Source organism: Pyrgilauda ruficollis, unplaced genomic scaffold (assembly GCF_017590135.1).
Source record: "Pyrgilauda ruficollis isolate IOZ18807 unplaced genomic scaffold, ASM1759013v1 scaffold74, whole genome shotgun sequence".
Classification (NCBI taxonomy): Eukaryota; Metazoa; Chordata; class Aves; order Passeriformes; family Passeridae; genus Pyrgilauda; species Pyrgilauda ruficollis.
In genome coordinates, this window is record NW_024529266.1 from 4,987,850 (window position 1) to 5,000,931 (window position 13,082).

The window sequence follows — 13,082 nt, forward strand, 5'->3', positions numbered from 1 at the left end:
TGGATTCTAAAATTTTCATGGAATCCTGAGCAAGATTGGAGCACAGTGGCACAGAAATATGTTAGAGGAACACAGGAACTGCCCCTGGCTTTCAGAATTTTGAAGCAGCAACTATTTACTACTTGTCAGAGGAAGCCAACTTTTCATGCTGTATGTAAATGCTTCTCAATACACAGTTCTGACACTTGATGGGAGTAAAATCTTTGGGTAGATAGACTTTGCATGTGATATTTTTTGGCTGCTTTGGCATTTACTGTAGATTTCATATTGCTTGATGACGGCTGTGCAGCGTTCTAAAACCATTCAAGTTTAAATGTGCTGTAGTGAGTATGCATCAAATTTTTCTTTATTTTCAGAGTGAGGGAAAAGGATGGGTAGTTGATGCAACACTTGTTCACTCATTTCTAAAAATTGAATGGTACTGAGGCACGGTGTTATCTGTTGTAGACAAAAAAAGCTCCTTCTTTCTTTGAAATACCTGGATTTCTGTAGATATTGGAGTAACACATACAAATTCAGGAAGTAGGTAACTTTTGGAGATACATGAAAAAAGAAACTGGTCTGAAGGTGCACAACCCTCTTACTGCTGATGGTGGCCTAATACCATAACTAAGTGTCAGAGAAATGGAAATCTCCAAGGCCACTCTTTTTCAGAAATACTGGGGGAACAGTGTCTTGATGTGCGGGTCCTAGTCAGAATTGGATGCATCCGCACAGAAGTGAGAATTAAACTGCTCTTAATTTTATGTTAGTGTAAGTTACAAAGAACTGTGCAGTGAACGGAAAACTTCCTTGATGAGTCAGGCTTATGATCATAACGTAATTATTTTTATTTCAGTACTATATTTTGAATAGCAAATAACAAATCACAGAATCAGATACTGAACAGAGATGATAAAATTTGAAATAGTGTTTATTTCATTACATTTACTGAAATGAAACTGGATTTCTGTAGGAAAACCAGGTAGTCATACGGAGATTATTATTGTAGCAGCTGTGTAAGATAGGTGAGTTAGGTAATGTTGAAGAATGTTGTCTGTGACACTAAGTTTTCAGTATTTCATTTTAATGTAGTCTGAAATGTTTTTCTGTGAGTAGATTGTTTCCATGATATTTTTGGTCCAGCTAATAGCTGAGAATGGAATGTAGAAGATAATACTACAATGATGAACAATAAAAACAATGTATTTTTTTAAACTGAAAATTACTATTCCTTATTGTTTCCGTGCTGTGATCTTCTACTTTGCAACTGGTGCCTTCTAAAATACAGTGTGTTTCACATAAGGTATCTTACAAAGATGAAAGTACAAAGTAAGCTTCAATGGCTTGCTTCAATGGCTTACTTCAATGGCTTCATGGCTGCAAGTCACTTAAAAGAAAACATTAATAAAACATGGTGTAAATGAGACCTTTGTACTTAATACCATGTGTAGTGAAAATATTTTTGCATGAGTGCAACATTTAAAGGAAAAGAAAAGTAGTTTATTCAGGAAGGTTAGCTCTGATGACCAGATGCCTGCTGAATTAATTGAATGCTCCTAAATAATTAAAATAAAAAAATAATACATTAGAAATGACAGATTGTGTAAGTCAAGGCAGGAGTTGATACATAAAATTAAGGGAAGGTTAGGATATTTTCCATTATCTTGTCTGCACATCACAATTACAACACATGCCTTTTGTGCATGAATGCTTTCAGTTTTGCTTTCCATTGAAATCTTGATTGACTGTGGTGCCTACAAATGCTTTGCCTGAAAGATATTAGACTTGCGTCTAATAAAGACAACAGTTTGATTTTGGCCTTCAGCTACTTTCTCATTTATGTAGATTTTTTTTCAATTTTATGTAGACATAAATGTAATAAAAATCTCAAGTGAGCTGTTAACTGCAATTTTTATATGTGTTGTTATGTTAATCTGTAATACCATGGTATTCTTAAATGATTTTTTTGTTTCACAAAATGGCTTAGAAAATAAAGAGAATAGAGGCAGAGTGGCAAATGAGAAATGTTGGATTGAAGGATTTTGGAGATCTTTTAATAGATTGTTTGAGTGCAGAAACTGTTTTAGAAAGGAGAGGACATCAATCTGTGATGTTCAGTTATGTTAAAGACAAAACTGAAGTAAAGTTTAATATATTGTAAGTATGTATGGTTGTTGTACAATGCTTTTTATGATGTATGATATTAATTATTTCATTTTAGGCAGAAGTCATTATCTGTTATGTATGAAAGCAAATTAATTGTTGAAATGAGACTTGAAGTAGAACTTGCATAACTTCTAACAATCTTGAATGTGAAAACTTTAGCAGTTGAAGAATTGAACTTTTTCTCGCAAAAATAAGTAGCCAAGTTAGAAAAGTTTTAAGAGATAATAAACTTAAGGCTTGAACATGTTAATCTGGGCACATCTACAGTTGTATTTCATACCACTTGAAAGCCTCTTTGTGGCTTTTGTGTTCTTCTTTGTATAGCTTACAAATTGCCATTGTTCCTGTGTGGTGGTTGTTGTCATGCAGACTTACCCTCCTAATTTCTTTCACATTCAACACAGACAGTTAAATTAAATTAGTTCAGATCATGGCAAAATAATTTAAATTAATTATATGAAGTTTGTATTTATACCTACCAAAGTAAAATCTAAAAGGAGAATGACTAGAAAACTTAGTAATTCTGTAATCTCTGCCATTGTTTCAGTAGTACTGATCTGCAAATTATGATTAATATTTTGTGTAAGTCCTTTAAATGAAGGTCTGCATAAATAATAAATAATCATAACCTTGAGCTTAATTATGTTAATTTGATTTATATTTACTTTCATTAACATTAAATGACATTAAATATATTTGTAATTTAGGGTGGTTTTTTCCTTATGTTGTGAGTTTTATGATTATACATTTTTTAAAATAATATTAAAGAGGAATGCAGCACCTTTAAATTTCAGGTGAAGTCTTGAGTAAGGAAGTGTTGAAAATTATAGGATGTCTAGCTTCATTAATTGCACTGGTCATGATTTGATTTTAAAGTTCCCTAAGAATATAATTTTATGTGGATGTCATTGAATAATGACTACTAATGACCAAATTATGATTTCCTTGATCATTCAAGGTAAAACATAGCAAACAAACCTGTTCAGTCCAATGGAGTTGTAGAATTATACTTTTGGGAATAATATTGTAATTTGTGCATATATGATTTTAGCTGGACGATGTAATTGAAAACATTATGGGCATATTCTTAGAAGCAGAGAGGAGCATTCCAAATATCTTGAAAATGCTAATCATCCAGGGAATGGAGACCAAACTTCAGTTTGCCTGAGTGAGAAGTATGATATAGATGTGGTCATCTGATATGAGCTGCATGTGATATGTTGGAAAGACACTTTCACAGTGGAGAGGAAAAAGGAGACTGCCAGGTAGCAACACTCACTGTCCCTCAATAATTTAGAGATTTGAACTTATTTTTTAGAAATATGTTCTATATCCCTCCATGGCTAGGAATCTGCTGAGTGCTCACTGCTTCTACCTTTGCCCAAAAATGAGAAGGCTTTGACTTTTCTCTAGCATGTATTTGGATTATAAATTCTGTGTAAAGATCATGAATATGGATCTGAGATGGAATAGCATTGACAAAGGATGTGTCTTCCCCAGTCCAGTGATGTTGCTGTTACTAAAGTAGTTAAATTTTGTTTGTGCAAATAACATTGGTAAGATTGTACATTTTGGGCTATGTTGTCTGTTAGAGTATGTATACAGAGTCTTTCAAAGGCATGTTTTTTTTTATTGACACAGTCTGATGCCTATGCTTTCACATACTCTTTGTTGTTGCTGCTTGGGCTAACTAAGGGTTTTAAAAAGCTGAGAGGAACCTTGAGTTTGGATAAATGTCCTTTCCCTGTAGTTGTTCATAACCAAACATTTGGCCAGCAGGTGTTGAACCACATACTTACCATGTAGACTGTTCCAGTTCCACTCTAGCTGTTAAAAATGTCAGTGTTTCTGTAAATGATGGATTGGAGAATTTTCAATTTGATGGTCTTTTTCTCATAGACATAAATCAATGAGCAACCTTATTCAGTTTTACCCTGTGCTCTGATTATTTCTCATTGGCTTTTATGAAGCAACTGTTTTGAATTCTTATTTTGTTTCTTTGTAATAGTTTCCAAGGAATGAATAGGGTATAGGTCTGCCATGTCTCAAGAGACCATCCAAGAAACCGGGGTTGCATGTGAATTCCTACAAAATACCTTGCAGAACTGATTCAGAGTTAATGGATTAGTGTTAGTGGTTAAATTAAAATTTCATGTGTCCCTTAAAAGCATGAATGTCCTACAGAATTTGAAAAGTATTTACATTCTAGATAGGTTTCAGTATTTTTTCTTTTGGATGTGGGATTTCAGTAAATATACAGGATTACATGGTAATTCCTTTAATTGGTAATTTTAACATCAGCTTGGTATTTCAGAATGATTCTTAACATTGTGGGCATATCTTGAATTGGCCTGCATTTAATGTTTTTGTGAGAGTCTTACAATATTTCTAATGCAAAGTTCTCTATTCAGTATTTTTTGCATCTGTTAGCCAGTTCTCCCACAGGGATTTTATTTTGTGGAAGAAAAGCTTGTGGACCTTACATTTATCCTGGCAGGCAAAAGATCTTCTGATAAAGAGAGTCTTGTAATGAGGAAATACTACCTTCCTTTCTTTCCTTGTTTATTGAAGGGGTGTTCCTTTGAGCAAATGAGATGAATGAGGCTGAAAATTTTGTGTGCGCAAGTGTAGACTTTGACAAGTCAAAAGATATTTTAAAATGGTACAGAATGTGTAGGCTGTACTTTCATTTCACTGTGAGGGCTCTGTAACCACAGCAAATGTTCTCCTGTAAATTTCTGGTAGTGGATTTTGAGCAGGTTGTGTTGTGCTGCTCTGTATTATTTGTGACTTCCTTGGGATTCAGCAACAAGCCTGCCTTCTGGTTGGACTTGTCACAGCTATGTCTGATCTCTTGGAGCTGGAGTAGTACAACTTAAGTTTTGGATGTCTGCTCATCGTTTGCTTTTTATCATCTTGTGTTGAGCTAATTAGGCATATTGCGGTAACATAATTTGGTACAAAATTTGTTTTCTCAAGGAAAATTCAGTTAAACTCTCTCTGCTTTTAGCAATTAAGCTTTTAGCTACTTTTCACACTAGCTCTTCCTGCAAGTCTCAAGTATCATTTGCAATCATGTTTTTCACAGTAAGTTCCTGTGTATTTCTGTTATTACACTGCTCAGAACTGAGGTTTCTTGACTCAGAAACTGTAGATTCTAGGTTTTGATTGCTATAATTTATGTTACAGGCATTAATTGTGAAAAAATAGTTGAATTTTTTTTTGGTGGAATCCACTAATTGTGGACTAGTTTCTTTTAACTGTCTTTTGGTCAGTGAAGCCACATATATATAACTGTACCTATCAAATAGTACTTTTTGAAACTTAAAACATTATTTGCAATTCAAAGAAAGAGTAACGAGTTCCATGCTTCTTGTTGGTAGAGAAAAATGAAGAGTGATGAATTTTAATAAAATTTGATTTCAGGGCAGCTTCTTTGTACATTGACCAGCACAAGTCTACATTATGTTTGTTGTGTAAGTGCTGCTTTGTAGCTATGATATTTTATGAAAAATCCTATGCTAGGATTTTTCCCCTCTGCTAGGATTTTTCCCCTCCTGAGGAGCTGAGTGCCTCAGGAAAGAAATGTAAACAATAACTATCTGCTGCTGTGGAATGGAACAGGTACATCTGTGATTGGTGCGTATTAGTTGTTTTTAGTGCATATTAGTTGTAATTAAAAGCCAATCACAGATGCAGCTGCATCAGACTCTGAGAGTCACAAGATTTTGTTATGCATTCTATTCTATTCTTGTTCTTTGTAGCCTTCTGATAATCTTTTCTCTCTGTTCTTTTAGTACAGTTTTAATGTAGTATTTTAATATAATATATATAATAAAATAATAAATCAACCTTCTGAAACATAAAATCAAACCTCGTGTCTCCACACATAAAGAGTTCCCAACACTGCTTAATCTCATTTCTGAGAAATCAGAAAAATATTATTCTTCCAGTACTGGTGAATGTGCTAGATTGCATGTACAAAGAATATTACAGTTTTAATAGGATAACTTTTAGACTGTTCTGAAGTTTTAGGGTGATTAGTGGACATAATATATAAGACTCACCAGAGCGAAGAAATTAAATCTAACATTAGAGAGAAAGCTACATATTATGGAAAATTATTGTTCATTTTGTTTTCTCAAGGCATTAAAAAATTCAGATGGTTGATTGAAATTTTTTTTTTTGAATAATTGAATAAGCATGTTTTTCTAAGAATTAAAGTGCTTCTGTGAATGATGAACTACCATTTATGTGAGCGGAATGCAACAGATTGTACAAAGTTACCAAGTTGTATTTGTTCACAGCAGGGATAGTTTGTAAGTGCAAGGTAAACCTAGTCTTCATGGAATCCTTCTGAAGTTGTTTGCAATTGAAATTGAAGTTGCAATTGATTTTCATGTGTGCAGAATGAGCATTAACATAAAAAAACTTCTGGGAACAATGTATTTCTCTAAAGGGTAAGAAAGTATGCCTAAAGTACAGGTCTACGTTTATTCTAAATTATTTCACTTCTTAACAAACAAGGAAGACCCTGTAGCCCTTCTCCCCGGAAAGCAGTGGAAAAACTTGGGGGTGCATTTGATTTTTGTGAAATCTCTCAGAACCTAGGAATGACATGATAAAAAATTCTAAAGCAAGTTTAAACACTATTAAATATTGAAAAATATTACAAAGATTTCCTATTTGATTTAATGGAAAGATTTACAGCTCTGCTTTTCTTGCCTTATTAGGGTTCTTTCCGAGCAGCTCTCAAGGATGTGATGCTTTTCTTCGCCACAAGATGACTCTGATTTCTCCCTCAATATTGAAAAAGTATGGAATTCCTTTTGACAAGGTACATGAATGATCCTTTTAAACTCTACTTTAATGAATTGAGTTAGATGTGTGTAGTATAAATGTTGTTACAGTAAAGGTGAGGCAATTTCTAATTTTTTTTAGGTAGTGGCTGCATGAAAATGTGTTAAAACTTCTAGTAGTTTTATCAGGGAGTTTTCTAGCATTAAACACTTATAGCCATTGCAGCATTTCTGTGATTTGTTTTTTTCTAAGACATTACCAAAATTTCTTATTTGTAATTTATTTCCATGGTAGCTTGGATGTGATTTTCTGTTGACTGAGACACTTCTTAACTCACTCTGTTAAGTTGTATACCTAATATTCTAACACGAGTATTTAATTTCTTTGTCTGTATGTTGCTTTTCTAAGGCAGTTAAATGTAACTTTATCATTATAAGGGTCTGAAAGGTTTAAGGTGGAATAAAGCCAAAAGGACTGTTACTTCATTTAAAATATATTTTAGAAGCTGTAACATAATGGAAAAGGAATGAATGATTATTTTTGACTGTTAGTGGCAGAATAAATGTTTGATAAGAACATGATACAAACAGAAACTGAGAAGAATATCTGTCTTTCTTCTTTGTGGATGTATTTAGTACGTAGCTGCTTTTAAAAACATCTGGAGTATTCAGTTTCTTCTGCTTTCTATAAGATTTTCTGTATTTGTTGTTTTTCACTTTGAACTTCATGTAGGTGCCAGCTAATAAAATATTTTCAATGCATTGCTTTTATTTTTAAGTGTACTTATTTTATACATGTTGTAAATTCTAAAGTTTTAAATTCTGGAGTTCTGTAAACCTGCTTAGAAGACTAGAACTTGATTCGGAAGGTCCACTGCCTGAATATCTCTTTATTTTAGTACTAAGTTTTCAAAAGGCTTTTGATCATTAAAGGGCTATGATTCCTGATTTCCCATTGTTCAGATTCTTTTAAGTTGTTCAGAAGAACCAGACAATATACGCTTTTTCTCAGTTTATTCCCACTGCAGTATGGTCGTGTAAACTATCCTTGCCACACACCTTGCTTATTATTGTGTTTTCTGTTTTTGTATATGTACTATTTATTTATTGATATAATGTGGGTGTGTGTATACAAACTTTGCTTAACTTGTTCCCTGGCCTAAAATATAGGATAATGCAGTGCTTCCTGTCTGGTTTAGTTGATGTTTTTCTAACAGTATTAAAAAAAGAAAATAAAGAAAATAATATTTTATGTCTATTTTTGCCCAGCTGGAAGCTAGACACCAGACAGGTGCTTCCTCACTCCCCCTTGGCAGGATGGGGTGAGAACTGGAAGGATAAGAGGTAAAAAACTCATAGCTTGAGACTGAGACGGAGACAGTCTAATAGGCAAAGGGAAAGTTGGGCACACAAGCCAAGCAAAATGAGGAGTTAATTCAGTGCTTGCCATGGGCAGGCAGGTGTTCAGTCATTCCCAGGAAAGCAGAGCCCTGTCACGCATAATGGTGACTTGGCAGGACAAATGTCACCAATCCAAACAATTGCCCTGCCTTCTTTTTCTCACAGCTTTATGTACTGAGCAGGATACCATGGTCTCAGCTGTCCTGGCTATGTCCCCTCCCAGCTTCTTGTGCACCCCCATCCTCCTCACCGGTGGAGTGATGTGGGGAGCAGAAAAGGCTGTGTAAGACATGCCCAGCAAGAACTGGGACACCTCTGTGTTATCAATCTTGTTGGCAACACAGATGGGTTAAAGACACAGATGTGTTTTATGCCTTTTTGGAACATCATTTCGCTTTTCATGCTTAAGTCAACCTATGTGTAAAATTGAAGACATGTAGGCATTGAGAATGATACTGCCTGCCTTGGAAAGCAAGCTTTTTTGAATAAATTACTCATAAAATAAGTAGTTTGTTTTCTGAATGATTTTTTATCATATGGAAATGTAGCTGCTGCATTCAGTTTTTGTAATATAATATATAGGTAAATATACTGATTCCCTTCATACCCTTGTGCTTTATCATGAAATGTCAGGTGAAACTTTCCAAGCTGGATGGTTTTATAACCATGTTTATAGTTTTGGATTTACAGAACATTACTCTGAACAGTATAATTTTCAGTGGTTGGTGTTTAAGGTAGCATATTGCAGAATGTCAGCATACATTTTTTTCAGTATGACGCATTTGAGGTAGGGTAAGGCAGTTGATCTTTGTATTTTGGTGTCTTGATTATTCCTGTATTCCAATGTAGAGGATAATAATTCTCTAAAAAGGGGGGGAGGAAGAAAAAAAAAAAAAGTGCTACAAACAGTTAAATATTTAAGTTTGGTTCTATCACCTAGTCTTCAGAGGAAGCAGACTGTACCCAAGTGTAATTGTAATTAATGGGATTCAGCGAGAAAGTGAATATAGAGAACCAGTCTGTGATCTCTCATGGCTCAAAGTGATAGGAGTGGAAATGTGCTGAATGCTGATAAGTCAGCCTACGCCTACCAGGTGGCAGCTGAACTGCTGCTTGTTGTAATAGAACACCTGCTAAACTGTCAGCAGCGGGAGGGTGTATTGAGATAAATTTTGGAATCGTTAGCGTTGAGAATAATCTTTCTTAAACATTCCCACAGTGATTGTTGAAGTGCTACGGTAACAGTTACAATATATGCAACTATATGTGCATTTGCATGTATATACTAAATATGAATCCACAAAAAATTTAACCATGCAAAATGTAAGATCCAATTTTTTTCTCTAGCCTTGGTGGCTATTTTTCTTGTTTTCCTGTCTTTCCTTCATCCCTTAATACAATTAGAAATAGAACTCTTTGAAGTGCTAACCCTGTGTGTTCTTGCACTGGGCAAAAAAGCACAAAAAGAATTTACAAAATGATAAAATAACGATTTGGAAGGAGATTCTAAAAGTAGAAATTGAATGGAAGACACCTATACCAGTAGAAGGTTGAGGTTTAGGACATGACATTAAAAAGAAAAATGTTTGAAGTTGTAAGTTTTAATTTTGGTGGCTGTTTAAAATTTAACCCTTCCTTTTTGTGATTTTAAGTCATAAAGGTATGCCCCTAAAAAGAGTCATATTTGTCATTAGTTTTTCTTACTGTATTGCTTGTGCAAAACATTGCCACACATTCAAAACAGTCTATTTAGACTTGGATAAGTCTCCTTATTTTCCTGTAATAAACAAGTGCATATGTTGAATCAGTCACTGCTCAGATTATTTGGTTCATTTAAATAGATCTGTTTGCTTTTTAGTGGGTCTATTTTCTGATGTGTTTTTCATGTAAAATGTATATCAAACAGAGCATGGAGAATCTCTTTTAACTATTTACTTCTGTATAATCTACTTTATTCATTATCTTTTATCAGATAATTCAGAAGACAGCGTGCTGTTTCGAGTCTTTGACTAGGCTGTCCTTGCTAAAGTCTCTGGTGGTCTGACTTCAAGAGATTAAAGCTGTCACTGTGTGGAGAGAATATTAGTGACTGACAAGAAGTGCTGTCTCCTCTGTTCTCTGTATAGGAGAGCAGCAGTCCATCCTAGCGTAGGAAGATGAGATTTCTCTCTTGAAAGAGAATAACCTGACTAGTGATTTGTTTATGTTACCATACATTTTTTTTGTAGTTTACTCTAAAAGCTTTTCAAGTCTGATAGGTCTTGTAAAACTAGTTGGGATTTGGGTTATTTTTGTATATACAAAATATAAATAATAATTTAATAATAATTACTGTACGGTGAGCTTTAGGTTGGCTTTTTCTTTTTTGTTTTCTGCTTTCTATACTATCTTGTTGATCCAGTGGTCTTTGCACATTTTCTTTTGGTTGTAGTCCTTTGAAATTAGCCTTGCTCAATCTCTAAAACAATGTCAAAATTCAACTGTAGTCCAGCTTTTCGTCTTTTAGAATCTCCTTCTATCCCACTTGCCCTTTAGTTGTTTGGAATTCTTGTTACTGGTAGTGCCAGAGTGCTTCTGCTCTATAAATTTTGCCTAAAGAGAAAGAGGGCAGCTTAAAACTTGTGTTTTAATAGCTTTATCTTGAGACCTTCTGCACAACATTTAGGCATGGCATTTGTGAGTATTTTGATCCAGCCTGTCTTTGCTTCCTCTGAGCCAATGAGAATGATATCTTTTTCATACTGTTTTATTACCACTCAGCCTCTGCTCCAAGATTAACTTAGAGTTCTTTCTGAATTTGTTAAGTATTGCACCTAGTTATGTATTTTAGACTAAAGAACATTGTCTCAAATACACTGTTCCTGTTTAAATTAAATCTCATCTCTCTGCAAGGTAAAAAAAAGTCTTTGTTTTAGTTAGTTATAAAGGTGTATGTAGTTTTCATTGCTGTAGGACTAGAAATGCTTTGTAATGTGGTTCACTTTGAGGTTTTTTTTTAAGTTTATTTATTTTGGCCTTTTTTTTATTTTTTTATTGTTACAGGTTACCCAAGAGGCAGGAGAATTTATGATCACTTTCCCATATGGATACCATGCAGGGTTTAACCATGGATTTAATTGCGCAGAGTCAACAAACTTTGCCACTGTTCGATGGATTGATTATGGAAAAGCAGCAAAATTGGTAAGTGAGCAGAAAATTCGTGTATAAGGAAATATTTCCTGTGGTTATTTCTTTGTGAGAATCTCATGAAGGTGATGAGAAAGGGATAACTGTTAGATCAGATAATACATCAAGCTGCCATTCAAATTTAATTTATAATTGTTGTTTTGATAGTGGGTATTCTACTTCCAGCAATATATATTCCTCCCAGTAGTCAGTTTTGTTTTCAGCTTAATGTATTTATTATTCTTCAAAACTACTTCTGTTTGTGGATGTTTTTAAGCTGAAGCTGCATACACTGAGGTTAGTATTTGTGAAGACAACAGACTTCTGATTTTAAATCTTCTTTAAGCTTTACTGTTTGTGGAAGCACTTTAGTTTAACTAGGAATTTTTGATACCTGGAAAGAAACATAAATAGTGAAACTTCAAATAAAGTTTAAAGAAACAAGTTCAATTTGTCTCATCATAAATCTGATAAGAAAGCTTGTAGCACAAGATAATAGAGCAATTGTTTGAGGTGTGTATAACTGAAGATATTTTAGATTGAAATCTTGTTCTGTGGTGTACGTCTTCCCTTTTTTTTGTGTACAGCGTAGAATCACAGAATCTGTAATATTAGAAAAAAATTACAAGATGACTCTGTCCAAACTTTGGCACAAGACCAATGTATCAAGTAAACCATAACACTAAATGCCACATCCAGTTGTTTCTTGAACGCATCAAAGGATGGTGACTCCACTGCTTCCCTGGGCTGTCTTTCCAATACCTGACCACCTTTTCAGTGAAAAATTCTTCCTGATGTCCAGCCTGAACCTCCTCTGGTGTGGCTTGAGCCTGTATTTTCTCATCCTGTCATTTGTTGAGTGGGAGAAGAAACTAACCCTGAATGGGAGAAGAAACTAACACCCACCTCACTGCAACCTCCTTTCAGGGAGTTGTGGAGAGTGATAAGGTCCCCATTGGGCCTCCTTTTCTCCAGACTAAAACACCCTCAGCTCTCTCAACCACTCCTCACAGGACTTGTACTTGAAAGCCTTCACTAACTTCATTGTCCTTCTCTGGTCTCACTCCAGTGCTTCAATATCTTTCCTGTAGTGAGGGGCCCAGAACAGAAGACAGGATTTGAAATGTGGCCTCACATTTCAAATCCTGCTGGCCACACCATTGCTAGTGCAGGCCAGCATTGGCCTTCTTGGCCACCTGGGCACTGCTGGCTCATGTTCCAGCTGCTGTCAGCAGCACCCCCAGGTCCTTTTCCTGTGGGCAGCTTTGCAGCCACTCTGCCCCAGCCTGTGGCGCTGCCTGCCGGTTGTAGATGAACTTTGACTTTTCTAGTTTTCTCTTTACATGACCTCATTACATCCTCATACTCTTCAAGACGTGCCTGCCACCTTTTCCAAAGATTATAAACTCTTTTCCTTTTCACTGAGTTCCTGTGAAAGCTCCCTGCTCCCTTTTCAGCCAGGCCATCTACTTGCCCACCATGTTGTCTTTCACCCTTTAGGGATGCTCCTGAGCCTTCAGGACTGTGAAGGAGACTCTCCAAACCAGCGTCCTGAATAGGCCAGAGTTG

General features: G+C 35.1%; 1 protein-coding gene across 7 annotated transcripts in view; it reads left to right on the forward strand.

Annotated features, from left to right (window-relative positions):
* Nucleotides 1-13,082, forward strand: part of KDM4C (lysine demethylase 4C) — a 239,596-nt gene that overhangs the window by 38,654 nt on the left and 187,860 nt on the right. For all 7 annotated transcript variants that reach the window (XM_041486225.1, XM_041486223.1, XM_041486227.1 and 4 more), the window contains 2 exons: nt 6,882-6,985; nt 11,391-11,528. In XM_041486225.1, coding sequence (XP_041342159.1) covers nt 6,882-6,985; nt 11,391-11,528 — 242 coding nt within the window. The remainder of the gene's footprint in view (nt 1-6,881; nt 6,986-11,390; nt 11,529-13,082) is intronic.